Source organism: Geotrypetes seraphini, chromosome 1 (assembly GCF_902459505.1).
Source record: "Geotrypetes seraphini chromosome 1, aGeoSer1.1, whole genome shotgun sequence".
NCBI classification, from domain to species: domain Eukaryota; kingdom Metazoa; phylum Chordata; class Amphibia; order Gymnophiona; family Dermophiidae; genus Geotrypetes; species Geotrypetes seraphini.
This window is the reverse complement of record NC_047084.1, coordinates 534693629-534711203: the sequence shown is the minus strand read 5'-3', so window position 1 is coordinate 534711203 and position 17575 is coordinate 534693629. Positions and strand designations below refer to the sequence as shown.

The window sequence follows — 17575 nt, the reverse complement described above, 5'->3', positions numbered from 1 at the left end:
CACTGTCCACTCCGACGACATGTGCTGCCTATAGCACCTGGAGATGATGTTCCGCCCAGTGTAAGAGCATGCAGGCTTCCAGACAGAGATGCACTCTTGGTGCCTCCCTGACAATTGACATATGCCACCGCTGTAACATTGTCAGAGAAGACTGACTGCTGACTGCTTGACCTTCTTGAGACTTTTGCAATTTCATTAGAGCCAACCGAATGGCACATAGCTTTAGCCTGTTGATCAACCAATGCTTCTGAGAGGGCATCCAACGACCCTGAATCGTCCAACAGTTGCAATGAGTTCTCCAACCGAGGAGACTGGCATCTGATGCTATGACCACCCATAGCCTTGAGCACCACACCACCTTCGCTTAGAAGGGAGGTGAGTTTAGTAACCTGTGCAACGAAGAAATCTACTTTAGGCTGACTAAAAAGTTGACACTCCTGTACCATAGGATACAGCATGAACATGGCTCTTGCTACTTTGCAAGACCCTTCAGGAGAATCCTACTGCTCCAAAATCAAGACAATAATATCTGGATGCCACGGAAACGCAAAGGACTGAACCTTCACTCCACACATGAGGGAGGAGGAAATAGAAGTTGCTGGCTGTGTGTCCAAATTCAGCTCATGCAGAAACTCTAATATGAGATCCGGTAAGGCAGTAGATTTAAATAAACACAGAACCGTTCAATCATTCCCAGGTTCTGAAGCCAAAATAGGATTTAAAGTGCCAGTGTAGTGTCCCGGGTCCCCTGCCAAGGGAGGAGCATCCGCAGAAAATAAGGTATTGGTAAAATTATCATCATCATCCGAATGAGACTACTTTTGGTAAGAAGGATGGAACCATGGATAGCTGATATTCTACTGTATTTGTTTAACATATTCGCTTTGCTCTTGCCACTTGCCACATAGTTATATGAGGAGAGACTGGAAGCCCTGAATATGTACACCCTAGAGGAAAGGAGGAACAGGGGAGATACGATTCAGATGTTCAAATACTTAAAAGGTATTAACGTAGATCAAAATCTTTTCCAGAGAAAAGAAAATGGTAAAACCAGAGGACATAATTTGAGGTTGAGGGGTGGTAGAGTAATGTTAGGAAATTCTTTACGGAGAGGATGGTGGATACCCGGAATGTGCTCCTGAGGGAAGTGGTGGAAAGGAAAACGGTGACAGTTAAAAAAAGAATGGGATGAACACAGAGGATCTAGAATCAGAAAAAGTATGGCCAATGCTGGGCAGAACTGCATGGTCTTTGTCAGTATATGGCCGTTTGGTTGAGGCTGGGGAGGGCTTTGATGGCTAAGATGGGCTGGAGTGAGCTTTGATGGAGACTTCAGTAGATGGAACCTAAGCATAGTACCGGGCAGAGTTTTAGGTTCTGGCCCAGCAATAGCTAAGAAGAAGGAAAATTTAAATTAAGTCAGTAATTTAAAGAGTGGGTAGGGTTGGGCAGACTGGATGGACCATTCGGGTCTTTATCTGCCGTCATCTACTATGTTACTATGCGCATGGAAAGCCCTGCTTTCATAAACTTAAGAAATGGCTCCTTGCAGGACAGAGCTTGTAATTCAGAACTCATCTTGCTGACAATCGCCACAAGAAACACCATCTTGAATGTAAGATCTAGCCTCCCGTAAGGACTCATATGGAGCTCTACAATGGAATTGAACACCTGGGTGAGGGACAGTGATCATTTCCCTGGGTTGAGTCTGCCGACTGAGAAAGTTGGCCTTCACATTTTCCACTCCTACTACATGCACGGCAGAGGGGGGCCTGAAAATAAGCTTCTGCCCACCGAAAGAGGAGCTTCTGGTGCCTCTTTGCCTGTTGACATAGGCCACTGTTGTCGCATTGTCCAAGAAGACTGACTGCCTTGCCTTCAAGAGACTTCTCCAGTGCTTAAAGCGCTAGTCGAATGGCTGAGTTCTAGTCGATTTATGGACCATTTTGCTGAGCCAATGTCCAATGACCCTGAACTGGGCATCTATTGTAATAACCCCCCAACCGTAAAGGCTGGCATCAGCTGTTAGAATCTCCACAGGATGAAATTCAGAGAGGCATGCCCCTTGAGAAGGCAGCCAGGGATGTGAACAGCTATGCAAAGAGACGGCCTCAGAGCTCAAAAAAATACAAAAGTAGACTGGCTAGCTAGGTGTTCCTGAGGGTTGAAAAAAAAAATCTAAACTGAGGGGGCAGGAGCAATTCCCTGAGAAGGAAGCAGAGTTCAAAAGATGATTGACAGCATTCTGCAAGCAACTCGCGGGTTCAGATACAAAACCCTAGTGTTCAGGACCACAAGACACATTACACTAGAACTGTTGGCTCTACATACCAACATCAGGTGGGAAGGCACCTGCTCGCATAACAGTGCAGGCACTGCATAAGGATTTAAAGTGACAGTGCAATTGGCAGTATCTATACTAGGCTCCATGGATGACACCACTCATATGTGATATTATTATGCCTGCTTGTCCTCAGAGACATATCGTTTCTCCAGTTTTATTTCTTTGGAAATTTTTTTAACTTTCTAAATTTGAAATTGAAGTAAGAATGACAGAAACCCTAATATCTTAATGTGCTGTCAAAAATGTATAATCATTTGTCTTGATTGTTGCTGGCAGTAGTTACAGGTTTTCACAGAAAGAAAACCCTACATACTAGTTATGCAATCACAATTTTAAAAAATGCAGTGTTCCAAATCCTAACACACTGGAAATAAAATACATAAATTGATCACAAGCACATATTCAAGTCAATGGACTTAAATTAGCATGTAGACATATGATTTTTGCTATTATGCATCCACAAATTATTTATTCATTTCTTATTACTTGTCACTAAAATATAAATTATCCCGTCTCTAATTTTTTTTTTAAAAGTCCTAAAATTAATTTAATCCTACATTTTGGTCCAGGAACTGGCATGAAATTAAATAGCTAGAATAATGCAGTAAGAAATAGGCCTTTGGCACAAATATGTATGAAAATCTTACCCTTAGAAAAGGTCACATTTCCCAGGATCTCTTCTTCCTTTGATACATCAAGATCAAATTCTTCAAAAGAAGAAAGAGCTGCTGGTTGAAAGGATTTCAGAGATTCAGCAGCTTTCTGAATTCTATAAGATCAATATTTAATAGATAAGCATTAAAGTACTATAAAGCAAAAAACATTAAGAAATATTTGTAGGTATCATGCATAAGAATGTGCTCATTACCAAATTTGCAAGGAAAACACTATACTAATGAAATGATCAAAGGAAAGCCTTCCATTAATCTGAACAAAAAGCACAGTTACTTACCGTTAACAGGTGTTATCCAGGGACAGCAGGTAGGGTGATGTCATCCACAGAGCGCTGATGCGGACAGCTGCAAAAGCGCTTCTTGTTTTAAGAACTTTAGAAAGTTTGCGACTGATCGCACTGCGCATGCAGAAATGCCTTCCCACCCGACATAAGGCATGCATTTCCTCATTTCAGGTAACCAGCTAAGAAGTCAACCAGGTGAGGTGGGTGGGTTGTGAGAATCTGCCTGCTGTCCCTGAATAACACCAGTTACTGTAACTGTGCTTTATCCCAGGACACGCAGTATATTCTCACGTATGGGTGACCTCCAAGCTATGTATCACACAATATAAAGGAAAAAACAGCCCCACGTGCAGGATATGACAACGAAAAAGGATTGGGGAAGGGACACAGAGTCAAAACGCTGTGAGGACAATCAATTTATTAAAATATCATATATTCATGTCAAATATATGTGTCATGTACATAAAATACAGCAGGCTTAAAATCATAGCAGGTATAGAAATATAAATGTATAAACTGGACCCCAACATGGTCCGTGTTTCGGCTAGGGTAGCTTTCCTCAGGAGTGTATAAAATGGAAGCCTATAAAACAGAACAGCAAAATAAACCATAAACAAATAGTCTGAAAACATATATAATACCATATTTTCGCGGATATAACGCGCACGTTATACACGTTTTTACGTACCGCGCATACCCTTCGCGCGTTATATGCCTGAGCGCGGTATACAAAATTTTTTTTTCATATTTCACACCCCGCCCGACGCCCGATTCATCATCCGGAAGGACGCTCGCACCCCCACCCCGAAGGACCGCCGACTCCCCGACAATATCGGGCCAGGAGGGAGCCCAAACCCTCCTGGCCACGGCGACCCCCTACCCCCACCTCGCACTACATTACGGGCAGGAGGGATCCTAGGCCCTCCTGCCCTCGACGCAAACCCCCCTCCCCCCCAACGACCGCCCCCCCAAGAACCTCCGACCGCCCCCCCAGCCGACCCGCGATCCCCCTAGCGACCCCCACGACCCCCCCACCCCCCTTCCCCGTACCTTTGGTAGTTGGCCGGACAGACGGGAGCCAAACCCGCCTGTCCGGCAGGCAGCCAACGAAGGAATGAGGCCGGATTGGCCCATCCATCCTAAAGCTCCGCCTACTGGTGGGGCCTAAGGCGCGTGGGCCAATCAGAATAGGCCCTGGAGCCTTAGGTCCCACCTGGGGGCGCGGCCTGAGGCACATGGGCCCAACCCGACCATGTGCCTCAGGCCACGCCCCCAGGTGGGACCTAAGGCTCCAGGGCCTATTCTGATTGGCCCACGCGCCTTAGGCCCCACCAGTAGGCGGAGCTTTAGGATGGATGGGCCAATCCGGCCTCATTCCTTCGTTGGCTGCCTGCCGGACAGGCGGGTTTGGCTCCCGTCTGTCCGGCCAACTACCAAAGGTACGGGGAAGGGGGGTGGGGGGGTCGTGGGGGTCGCTAGGGGGATCGCGGGTCGGCTGGGGGGGCGGTCGGAGGTTCTTGGGGGGGCGGTCGTTGGGGGGGAGGGGGGTTTGCGTCGAGGGCAGGAGGGCCTGGGATCCCTCCTGCCCGTAATGTAGTGCGAGGTGGGGGTAGGGGGTCGCCGTGGCCAGGAGGGTTTGGGCTCCCTCCTGGCCCGATATTGTCGGGGAGTCGGCGGTCCTTCGGGGTGGGGGTGCGAGTGGTCCTGCCGAGGGGGGAGAAGAATCGGACGTCGAGGGGGGGCATCAGGCTTTCAGGATGGGGACAGACCTTCAAGGGGGGACGGAAAGTCATGGCAGGTGAACGGAGAGTCGGGACAGCGCACGGAGAGGCGGGGCAGTGCACCGAAAGTCAGGGCGGGTGAACGGTGAGTCGGGGCAACCAGAGGAGAGTCGGGGAGGGCGAAAGGAGAGTCGGGGTGGCCAGAGGAGAGTCGGGCAGCATGCGCGGTATACCCATGAGCGCTGTATACAAAAGTTTCCGTACATACAAGTGTGGTTTCTGCGCGCTATACCCGTGTGCGCGTTTTACACGGGTGCGCGTTATATCCGCGAAAATACGGTAAATAATATAAAGCATGTATACACTAAAATTCCAAAATCTGCAAATGAATGGCAATATAAACATATAAATAAATACACAATAACACCGTTAAATAATGAAGCATATGTAAAAGATATGTGTATACAGATGCTACATAAACATGTATCAATATGAATAATACAAATGGAGCACAAAAACCAAAAAGAAAAAGAAACCAAACCTACCCAGTAGATGGCGCCAGATTACTACTAATCAAAGAAAACTGTTGAAACAACAAAAAGAGGCATGAAGGACCAAAAACTGCAAACATGAAAAATGTCAGCTCAAATAAACAAAAAAAGAGAGAAGAAAATGTATAAGGATAAAATAAGGCTGTGGAAAACAAAACTCAGGAAAATAAAAAGAAATGTAAAATACTTCTCAAAGTCTGCTATCTGATATGGTGCCAAAAATAACGCTGTGTCTAAGGGAGCATTTAAATTAAGCAGGATTACAAACAAGCTAATTAAAAACTGAATAAAAGTTAAAAAAAAAACAAAAAAAAACACACACACACTAAAGCATCACAATTTAAGGGCATGAAGCTGCATCCAGAGTAAAACAAACAGATGACTTACCAAAGCTAATAAGAACGCTGTAAAATACAGAGTATCACCAATGAAAGAAGCCGTGTTGGGGTCCAGTTTATACATTTATATTTCTATACCTTCTGATTTTATGCCTGCTGTACTTTATGTACATGACACATATATGATATTTGAATAAATTGATTTTCCTCACAGCAGTTTGACTCTTTGTTCCTTCCCCCCTCCTTTTTCGTTGTCGTGACCTCCAAGCTAACCAGAATGGGGTGGTAGGAGTGTTGGCGTTTAGGAAAATAAATTTTGTAATACTGCTTGGATTCCAGACAGTAATGAGAAGTAAAGGTATGATCCGAGGACCAAGTAGCAGGAGTTCTTAGGAAAGTTACTGAAGTTGCCATTGCTCCAATTTTGTGGGCTGTGACTCGACCCTCCAGTTGCAGCCTAGTCTGAGCATAACATAATGAGATGCAAGCAGCCAACCAGTTGGAAATTGTCCTTTTGGAAATTAAGCACTAGGAAGGTACTATTATGGAGAGTGCCTGCAAAATTAGAGACAATTTCAGATTAGTAGCCTGATGGTGCCAGCTCAGGGAACAGAATTGTGTACAATTCTGGAGACCGCACCTTTAAAAAGATAAAAGCAAAACTGGATCACCAACTCTCCAAACTACTAATCTCGACCACAGACTATTAAACCTTCAAAAAAGAAACAAAAACCCTACTATTCATACACTATACATAAAACCAAACTAACAACTAGATCTGCCTCAAGCATCACCTGCAATATTCTCCAATCCTTAGCAACTTAGAAAATGTCCAAACCACTCCTTATGTACTTCTAAATGTCCTGACAATTCATATGTAATCCACCTTGAACCGCAAGGTAATGGCAGAATAGAAATCACTAATGTAATGTAATATAAACAGGATGGAATCAGTCCAGAGGAAGGTTACTAAAATGGTTGGTGGCCTTCATCATAAGGCATATGGGGACAGACTTAAAGATCTCAATATGTACACTTTGGAGGAAAAGTGGGAGGGGAGATATGATAAGAGATGAGAAGAGTCTCTCATTTGAAAGGACACTCTGGAATGAGAGGGCATAAGATAAAGTTAAGAGGTGATAGGCTCAGGTGTAATCTAAGGAAATAATTTTTTTTTCAGAAAGAGTGGTGCGATGTGTGGAATAGTCTCCCAGTGGTGAAGACAAAGACTGTTTGAATTCAAGAAACCGTGGGGACAGGCACACGGGATCTCTTAGGAAAAGGAGGAGATAATGGATGCTGCAGATGGGCAGACTGGATGAGCCATTTGACCTTTACTTGCCATCATGTTTATATGTTGGTGATGACTGGCTATTATCAAGAAAGACTACAGAGACCTAGATTGTTTTCATTTGTAGTAGATTATCATGGAATTCAGTCAGGGCATGGCAAGGAAGAGGATGCTGGATTAGGAATAGAAGCTTGTGTGATCATTTATCTAAGACAAAGGAAAATCAACAAGGAACCAGATAGATAGCTGGTTGGCAAAGAAAAGAAAGACTTCAAGCTATTAAGCTTCAACAGCTGGGATCTGTCTCTACTGTACAGACAGAATTAATTAGATAGACTGGATTAGACAACTGGTCTTTCTGCTATCAATTACACAGTAATATTAATTTGGTTGCTAATTGATTCTTGTACTAAGTTTAAACTTTTGTTTTTATAAAGGCACTTTACAGGGGATTGTTGCAGACTTGGACATCCAGTTTGCCCATCCACTTTGATTGCTACTTTCACCTTCCCTTTCTGACAAATTTATCAGACACAGAGAACAGCATTTCGATTTCAGGGGTCTGTCTTATTTTATTTATTTATTAAAAAATTTATATACCGCATATACCAATTCCCACTAGAATTCAGAAAGGATTTAGATTTTGTAAAATGCTGAAATTGCAGTTCTACAATATTCTGCTGGTGTGCGATTTATAAAAAGTTTTATGTATTTTTGCTTTTTGTCTTATATTTTTGCATTTTAAGGGCCCCTTTTATAAAGCTACGGTAGTGTAGAGAATGACATGGGGAAAAAATTTGTCCCCGTCACCGCCCCGTCCCCGGCCCACCATCCTCTGCACCGCCCCGTCACCGCCACTGCCATCCCTTTCACCGCTCCGTCACCGCCACTGCTACCCCATTCACCGCCCCGTCACCGTCACCGCAGCATACATAAAAGCCTCAAACGGGCATCCCTAGTTCTACCATTCCTCTCAAGGGGTCTTAATACACCCTTCTCCTTCAGGTGTACCCCTCTAGTGACTGTCCCACAAGAACAAAACATTGGATACATTTACATATGATAATTTCATCAGATTTAATATATTTTACCTTTGTTATTGCTAAGATGACTGCTTGTTTGCATTAAGACTAATGTTTGTAGAGACTACGGGCCACTATGAGTGTTTGAGAACTGCTTAAGACAGTTCATTCAATTAGCTGATTAACATAGACACTGGAAAATGTAATTACCCAGGTCGATGGTGGCAGGTTGGAAGCAACTAAGCAGCATTGGGGACACAGGCAGTTAAGATGTTAGGACAGTTCTGGAAGCTGCTTAGATTAACCCTATCCTTAAAGAATGACATGGGGATGGTTTCCTGTGGTTAACTGCAAGGGACAGTGGCGTCCCCGAGTCATTTTGTAGGCTCAGTGATAGATTTTGTAGTTTAGCGGAAGCATCTCCTCTGTAGTATAGTATTATGGTGAGTGTAGTTGCTTTTAGGTGTATTTTTCTCTGTGGAGCACTTGGGCTGCTCAGCGGTCTTGCTTGATTTTATTCACCCAAACAGTCCTTTCCTTACCTCTACTTGTAACTGACGAAGTTTTCAGGTTTTCAGCTCCTCCAAGAATGCAGTGAAATCCAATCGAGGCAGTGACTCAAAATTCAAATCCTGGGCTCGGCTCCGAAATCCCATTCCCAATCGCTATTGCTGCACTACAACCCATTAAATATCATGTGCGGCAGTAGCGATTGGTCCCCTACTTTGAGCAAACAGATCTGACAAATGAGGAGCCAGTATATTGGGGGGGCGGAGTCAATGCGGCAACGTGCAAGTCGGGTAGAGAGTTGGAGGAGACAGACCACATGGCGGAGACAAACATGGCCGCCGGAAAAAAATCAAACACCCGGTCCTGAACCAAAGACACACGGTGAAGACAAGGTAAATAGCGGTACTTAGAAGGGGGTACATTGGCCTGCGGGGACAAATCTTTTCACCGTTTTTGCGGGCGGTGAAAACTTTTGTCCCCGTGTCTGCGGCGATTTGGCTATGGAGTCTCCATAACCCGCAGCGAAAACCGCCGCCACGCCGCGGCTGCCTGCGGGGATCGCTCCCCGTGTCATTCTCTACGGTAGTGAGTCCCAGTACAGCAAATGCGACGCAGCCCACTGGAATTGAATGGGCTGTATCACACATTTGCTGCATGGGAATAACTACTGCGGCTTTGTAAAGGGGACCCTAAATGTTTAAATGAAAAAATCAAATCAAATCAAATTCTTGTATAATTACTGGCAGCTCTTATACATTATCGTATAACAACTGTTTCTTGGTTTTCTGTATTCAACTTTTTTTTGCCTGTTTTGGTTTATGTGTGACTACTTTATCCACCTAAGATTCTGATTCCATAACAACTGAACTTATTGTTCTCCGTCATTCTCCGTAGGGACGGGCTGGGTCAAGAACTGGTTGAGTAGAAGGTGAGAGGATAGTGATCAATTGAGATCGCTTTGAGGAATGGGATGTTACCAGTGGTGTGCCTCAATGCTCTGTTCTTGGGCCTGTTCTTTTAAACATTTTAATAAAAGATATTGCTAAAGGGTTGTCGGATAAAATTTGCCTCTTTGCGGATGATACAAAAATCTGCAATAGAGTAGACACGCTGGGTGGTGTGAACAACATGAAGAAAGACCTGGCGAAGCTTGAAGAATGATTTGAAATTTGGCAACTAAAATTTAATGCTAAGAAATGCAAGGTCATGCATTTGGGCTGCAAAAACCCAAGGGAACGGTACAGATTAGGGAGTGAAGAGCTTATGTGCATGACAGAAGAGCGGGACTTGGGTGTGATTTATGTGACGATCTTAAGGTGGCCACACAGGTTGAAAAGTTGATGGCGAAAGCTAGAAGGATGCTCGGTTGTATAGGGAGAGGTATGGCTAGTAGGAAAAAGGAGGCATTGGTGCCCCTGTATAAGATTTTGGTGAGACCTCATCTAGAAAATTGTGTAAAATTTTGGAAGCTGCAAACTCTATAGAAGAGACAGGACTCACAAGAAGGGTGGAGGAATAGCACTATACATAAAAGACACCATTCACTCGACCAGAGTAGATATGGAAACAAAGGCGGAAGGATTGGAATCATTATGGGTTAAATTACCAGGAAGAAATGGTTTTTTGACATAAAATTGGGACTGTACTATCGTCCGCCTGGATAAACGGAAGCAAACGACGAAGAACTGGCAGCAGAATTGAGGCAGGAATGCAAAAACAGAAATGTGATGGTAATGGGGCATTTTAACTACCCTGGGATAGACTGGAGTATTGGAAACTCAAACTGTGCGAGGGAAACAGAATTCCTAGAGGCTGTGAGGGACTGCTTTATGGATCAGCTCGTCAAGGAACCAACGAGAGGAAATGCCACACTCGACCTAATCCTCAACGGGCTAGGGGGACAGGTGAAGGAAGTGAAAGTAGTAGGACCACTAGGAAACAGCAATCACAACATGATCCAGTACAAATTAGAAGTAGGAACATTAAGAGGGAAGAGAACCACAGTGACAACGCTCAACTTCAAGAAAGGGAACTATGACGCTATGAGAGTAATGGTGAGAAAAAAACTCAGAAATAGCTCAAGGAAAACAGAAACCGTGGAGCAAGCCTGGTCCCTATTCAAGGGCACGGTGCAAGAAGCACAACTTATGTACATCCCCAGATTTAGAAAACGGTGCAAAAAAAAAAAAACCGAACAAAAGATCTAGCATGGATAACAAAAGGAAGTGAAGAAAGCGATAGGAGACAAGAAAAAATCATTCCGGAAATGGGAAAAAGGACCAAACCGGGGAAAACTGGAAGGAACACAGGAAATGCCAAAAAGAATGTCATCGAGTGGTTAGGAGAGCAAAAAGGGAATACGAAGAAAGACTAGCCGGGGAGGCAAAAAATTTCTAATCATTCTTCAAATATGTTAAAGGGAAACAACCGGCGAGGGAGGAAGTTGGACCTTTGGATGATGGAGACAGAAAGGGAGTCATAAAGGAGGAAAAAGAGGTAGCTGATAGGTTAAAATTTAAAAAAAATTTAAAATTTAAAAAATAAAAATAAAAATTTAAATTGAATCAGGTTGGGCAGACTGGATGGACCATTCGGGTCTTTATCTACCGTCATCTACTATGTTACTATGTTAAACAAGTTCTTCTTGTCAGTCTTCACAAGCGAGGACACATCCAGTGTACCAGAACCCGAAGAGATCTTCAATTGAGACCAGGAAGAAAAACTGTCGACAATAGAGGTGAGCCATGAGGATGTCCTCCAACAGATAGATAGATTGAAAAGCGACAATCACCAGGCCCGGACGGAATCCACCCAAGGGTACTAAAAGAACTAAGAAATGAAATAGCGGAAATACTCCAACGAGTTTGCAACCTATCCTTGAAAACTGGCGAAGTCCCGGAGGACTGGAAGATAGCAAATGTTACACCTATCTTTAAAAAGGGATCAAGAGGTGACCCGGGAAACTACAGGCCGGTAAGTTTGACATCGGTTCCAGGCAAGATGGTAGAAGCACTGTGAGCACACTGAAAGAAATGGACTAATGAAAGAGAGCCAACATGGTTTCTGCAAAGGGAGATTGTGCCTAACAAACTTACTGCACTTCTTTGAGGGGGTAAACAGCCAGATGGACAAAGGGGAACCCATAGACATCATTTTATCTCGACTTCCAAAAGGCCTTCGACAAGGTACCCCATGAGCGGCTACTTAGGAAGCTGTGGAACCACGGGGTGGAAGGGGACATACACAGATGGGTTAAACACTGGTTGGCAGGCAGAAAGCAAAGGGTTGGAGTGAAGGGCCACTACTCGGACTGGAGGAGGGTCACGAGCAGAGTCCCGCAGGGGTCGATACTCGGACTGCTGCTGTTCAATGTATTTATTAATGACCTAGAAACGGGGACGAAATGTGATGTTATAAAATTTGCGGATGACACTAAACTCTGTAGCAGGGTTAGAACTGTGGAAGAATGTGAAGACCTACAAAGGGACCTGAACAAACTGGAGGAGTGGGCAAAAAAATGGCAGATGAGCTTCAATGTCGGGAAATGCAAGTTCATGCATATAGGGAAAAAGAACCCGATGTTCAGCTACCAAATGGGGGGATTAGTACTAGAGGGAAGTAACCTTGAAAAAGACTTGGGGTGTGTTGGTGGACACAACAATGAAGTCAACGGCACAATGTGCAGCAGCCTCCAAGAAGGCAAACAGAATGTTTGGTATTATTAAGAAGGGTATTACTACCAAACAAAAGGAAGTCATCATGCCGCTGTATCGCGCGATGGTGCGACCGCATCTGGAATACTGCGTCCAATATTGGTCGCCGTACCTAAAGGACATGGAGATACTTGAGAGGGTTCAGAGAAGAGCGACAAGAATGATAAAAGGTATGGAAAACCTTTCATACCTTGAGAGGCTAGAAAGGCTGGGGCTCTTCACCCTGGAAAAGCGGAGACTCAGAGGAGACATGATAGAGACTTACAAGATCATGAAGGGCATGGAGAAGGTGGAAAGGAACAGATTCTTCAGCCTATTGGGAACTACAAGAACAAGGGGGCACTCGGAGAAATTGAAAGGGGACAGGTTTAGAACCAACGCTAGGAAATGTTTCTTCACTTAAGAGGGTGGTGGACACCTGGAATGTGCTTCCGGAGGCTGTGATAGGACAGAGTACATTAAAGGGATTCAAAGAGGGATTGGACAAGTTCCTGAAGGATACGGGGATTGAGGGATATAGATAGAGGTATAGATAGGTTCATAAAGGGTATAGATGAAAGAATAATGAGGATTGAAAGGTTTTAGTCAAATGATCACTTACAGGTCATGGACCTGATGGGCCGCCATGGGAGTAGACTGCTGGGCGCGATGGACCCCTGGTCTGACCCAGCGGAGGCAATTTCTTATGTTCTTAAGATATAAAAAGGATGGAGTCGGTCCAGAGGAAGGCTACTAAAATGTTATGTGGTCTTCATCATAAGGCATATGGGGACAGACTTAAATATCTGTATACTTTGGAGGAAAGACAGGAGAGGGGAGATATGATAGACACGTTTAAATACTTACGTAATGTAAATGTGCATGAGTCGAATCTCTAATTTGAAAGGAAACTCTGCAATGAGAGGGCATAGGATGAAGTTAAGAGGTGATAGGCTCCAAAGTAATCTAAGGAAATACTTTTTTACAGAAAGGGTGGTAGATGCATGGAACAGTCTCCCAGAAGAGGTGGTGGAGGCAGAGACTGTGTCTGAATTCAAAAGGGCCTGGGATTGGCATGTGGGATCTCTCTGAGAGAGAAAGAGATAATGGTTACTGCGGATCGGCAGACTAGATGGGCCATTTGGCCTTTATCTGCCATCATGTTTCTATGTTTGGCTTTTGTGCTCTGCACTGAGCTAAACTTAGAAATCTACCAGTTTTGTCTAAACAAACTATCCACGCCAAGAAAAAATGTGAATGGAAAACAAACTTGATACTATAAAACAGAAGTACTTTTTAGCCTCTTCAAAATAACTTGTCTAGATTCTTGGCTCCATTATTCCAATTTGTTTTAACTTTTTTTTTATGAGAAGAATGTGCTACTCTACTATAACTATTCATGTCATTAAAAAGAAATCCTTCTCAGTCCAACAACTTAAGTTTGTATAATATTTGATTGTGGTAAAGAGAGTAGCTAATGAATTTCCAAAACTTTGGATACAAACATCCACTTGGAAGACAAAGCACGGAAACTTACTTATAAAAGTGGTTCTCTGTTGACAAGAAATAAATCAGATAAATAGACGGTGTCATCTAATAGCACTGATGGAGGACAGCCTTCTTAAGTCTCAAAAAAAGATAATTTTTTCCAGTACACAGAGGTCCTGCTCCACTGCTTGCCTTACCAGGCTCTTTAGTTTATGTACAAGGATCAGAAAACTCTTCCCTGGAAAAATGGAAGCATTTATATTATCTGATTTATGCTGTTGTCTAGAAGAACCCTGGCTGCAAGTAAGCAACTCTGCTTTCTTCGATAAGCAGAAGAAATCACACTAGAAAAAATACTGAGGGCACACCTGGGACAAGCGTCGGTCGGATGGTCAGCCCCCAGGCACAAGATACACCACTGATGCGGGTCGGTGATGGACAGCAGCCGACCGCACTGGGTGCACTTTTTAAACCCGGTAAGAGGCCGGGACATAGGAAAAACAGGCTGCAGCCGATCGAGGCCCAGCGGCCACAGCAACCCGGAGCCCCCGGATGCCGAGTCCGAAAAAGGATTTTTTTTTTTGACGATCCAACAAAGGCAAAAAGGCGCACAGCGACTCCTAGACAAAACAAATATGAAACAGGAGGATGTTACTGGCCAGACTTTAAGGTAGATATCCTGCAAACAACGGGATGGTTGCATAGGCTGAAGTGAGCTTCGACAGCAACTTCAGCATTTGGAACCTAGGACAATACCAGACTTCACAGTCTATGGCCCAGAAATATCAAAGAAGAAACAAGTTAATCTAATCATGTATTTTTTAATGAGTATAACTTATGGTAGGGGGTGTCAAACTCAATCACAATAAGGGGCCGAAATCCAAAACACACCCCACCCCTATAATAGTATTACATTGTAACAATTATCTCCATTCATTTTTCATATACAGTATACACACAATATAATTGTATTAATACATAATTAAATTACACAAAGCACACTGTATGCTTTTTAATATTCATTCCTACCAGAACACAGATAACCCCTATGCAAATACGGGACCACAAACTAAAAGTACTAATATATACAAACAAAAACCCTAAGATTCAAGATAGAGAATGACACGGGGAAAAAATCTGTCCCCGTCACTGCACAGTCCCCGGCCCACCATCCTCTGCACCGCCCCGTCACCGCCGTTCCCTTCACCGCCCCGTCACCGTCACCCCTTTCACCGCCCCGTCACCACCACTGCCATCCCATTCACCGCCCTGTCCCCGTCCCCGCAGCATCCATATAAGCCTCAGTACTGCAAAACACCATGAAGACAGAAGAGAGTCCTGCCACTACTACTACTGCGCTGAGAATCTGTTTCAGTGCCTCTGCCCTGTAGTAAAAACAGAACATAAAATAAATCAATTGACTTGGCCTCCCTTGCAATGACGTGTCCCCCATGTTCACCTATAGCTCGAATCAGGCCAATTGTGCACACTAAAAATGCAGGAGGATCTGGAACGTGAGCGCAGGCAGGCAGACACCCGACCGATTGCAGTGTTCCGCCATCTCTCTCCCGCCATCTCACCTTAGATGTAGAGTATGCCGGCTTTCTTTTTCGCCCAGCCGCACGTGCGGGTGCTCATTTGTTCAATATTCTCCTCTGACGCAACCGGAGCAGCCGCGCAAGCGCGGCTTTTTGAACGCATGCGGCTGGGCGAAAAAGAAAGCCGGCATACTCTACATCAGTGTTTTTCAACCTTTTTACACCCGTGAACCGGCAGAAATAAAAGAATTATTTTGTGGACCGGCAAACTATTAGGACTAAAATTTTAAAACCCTGTTTCCGCCCCATCTCCGCAAGCTCGGTCACCTCAGTAACTATAGAAAAATAGACAAATATAGTGCAAAATATAGACAGCAGATATAACTTCTCAAAACTGACACATTTTGATCACTAAATTGAAAATAAAATCATTTTTCCTACCTTTGCTGTCTGGTGATTGATTTCATGAGTTTCTGGTTGCGTTTCCTTCTGTCTGTGTATCCTTTCTTTCATTTCTTTCTTTCTGCACTCAGGCCCAAGAATTGTCCCTTTCTATTCCCTCCCTCTTTCCTTCCTATGTCCTTAGTGCCCCCGGTGCCTCCTTCCCATGTCTTTAGTGCCCCTAGTGCCTCCTTCCCATGTCCTTAGTGCCCCCAGTGCCTCCTTCCCATGTCTTTAGTGCCCCTTCCTGTCTTTAGTGCCCCCAGTGCCTCCTTCCCATGTCCTTAGTGCCCCTTTCTGTCTTTAGTGCCCCCAGTGCCTCCTTCCCATGTCTTTAGTGCCCCAGTGCCTCCTTCCCATGTCCTTAGTGCCCCTTTCTGTCTTTAGTGCCCCCAGTGCCTCCTTCCCATGTCTTTAGTGCCCCTTCCTGTCTTTAGTGCCCCCAGTGCCTCCTTCCCATGTCCTTAGTGCCCCTTCCTGTCTTTAGTGCCCCCAGTGCCTCCTTCCCATGTCTTTAGTGCCCCCAGTGCCTCCTTCCCATGTCCTTAGTGCCTCCTTCCCATGTCTTTAGTGCCCCCAGTGCCTCCTTCCCATGTCTTTAGTGCCCCCAGTGCCTCCTTCCCATGTCTTTAGTGCCCCCAGTGCCTCCTTCCCATGTCTTTAGTGCCCCTTCCTGTCTTTAGTGCCCCCAGTGCCTCCTTCCCATGTCCTTAGTGCCCCTTTCTGTCTTTAGTGCCCCCAGTGCCTCCTTCCCATGTCTTTAGTGCCCCTTCCTGTCTTTAGTGCCCCCAGTGCCTCCTTCCCATGTCCTTAGTGCCCCTTTCTGTCTTTAGTGCCCCCAGTGCCTCCTTCCCATGTCTTTAGTGCCCCAGTGCCTCCTTACCATGTCCTTAGTGCCCCTTTCTGTCTTTAGTGCCCCCAGTGCCTCCTTCCCATGTCTTTAGTGCCCCCAGTGCCTCCTTCCCATGTCTTTAGTGCCCCTTCCTGTCTTTAGTGCCCCCAGTGCCTCCTTCCCATGTCCTTAGTGCCCCTTCCTGTCTTTAGTGCCCCCAGTGCCTCCTTCCCATGTCCTTAGTGCCCCTTCCTGTCTTTAGTGCCCCCAGTGCCTCCTTCCCATGTCTTTAGTGCCCCTTTCTGTCTTTAGTGCCCCCAGTGCCTCCTTCCCATGTCTTTAGTGCCCCTAGTGCCTCCTTCCTATGTCCCTCTCACTGCCTGCCTCACTTTGTCCCACCCCCACCCCCGAATCCTGCCTGCCTACCTTTCTCCCTCCCTAGCCAAAGCCAGCCTGCTGCCTCCCTGCCGCTCAAAAAAAAAAAAAAAGCCTCCTTCCTTTTCCCCTGCTCTTATCGACATGCTCATGCTGCAGCTAATAAAGCCGACAGGAAGTCTTTCCGACTCAATTCTGAAGTCGGAGAGGACATTCTGGGCCAGCCAGGCAGCGATTGGCTGGCCCAGAACGTCCTCTCCGACTTCAGAATTGAGTCGTAAAGACTTCCTGTCGGCTTTATTAGCTGCAGCATGAGCATGGCGATAAGAGCAGGGGAAAAGGAAGGCTTTTTTTTTTTTTTCTTTCGTGCGGACCGGCAGAAATTCAACCAGCGGTAAGGAGGGAGGGAGATGGCGGGGACCGCGCGATCCTTGATTGCCTCACTGCGGGGACAAGTCCATTCACCGCTCCACA

General features: G+C 45.2%; 1 protein-coding gene across 2 annotated transcripts in view; it reads right to left on the bottom strand.

Annotated features, from left to right (window-relative positions):
• Window positions 1-17575, bottom strand: part of TRIM36 (tripartite motif containing 36) — a 213752-nt gene that overhangs the window by 11335 nt on the left and 184842 nt on the right. For both annotated transcript variants that reach the window (XM_033929084.1, XM_033929085.1), the window contains exon 7: window positions 2992-3113. In XM_033929084.1, coding sequence (XP_033784975.1) covers window positions 2992-3113 — 122 coding nt within the window. The remainder of the gene's footprint in view (window positions 1-2991; window positions 3114-17575) is intronic.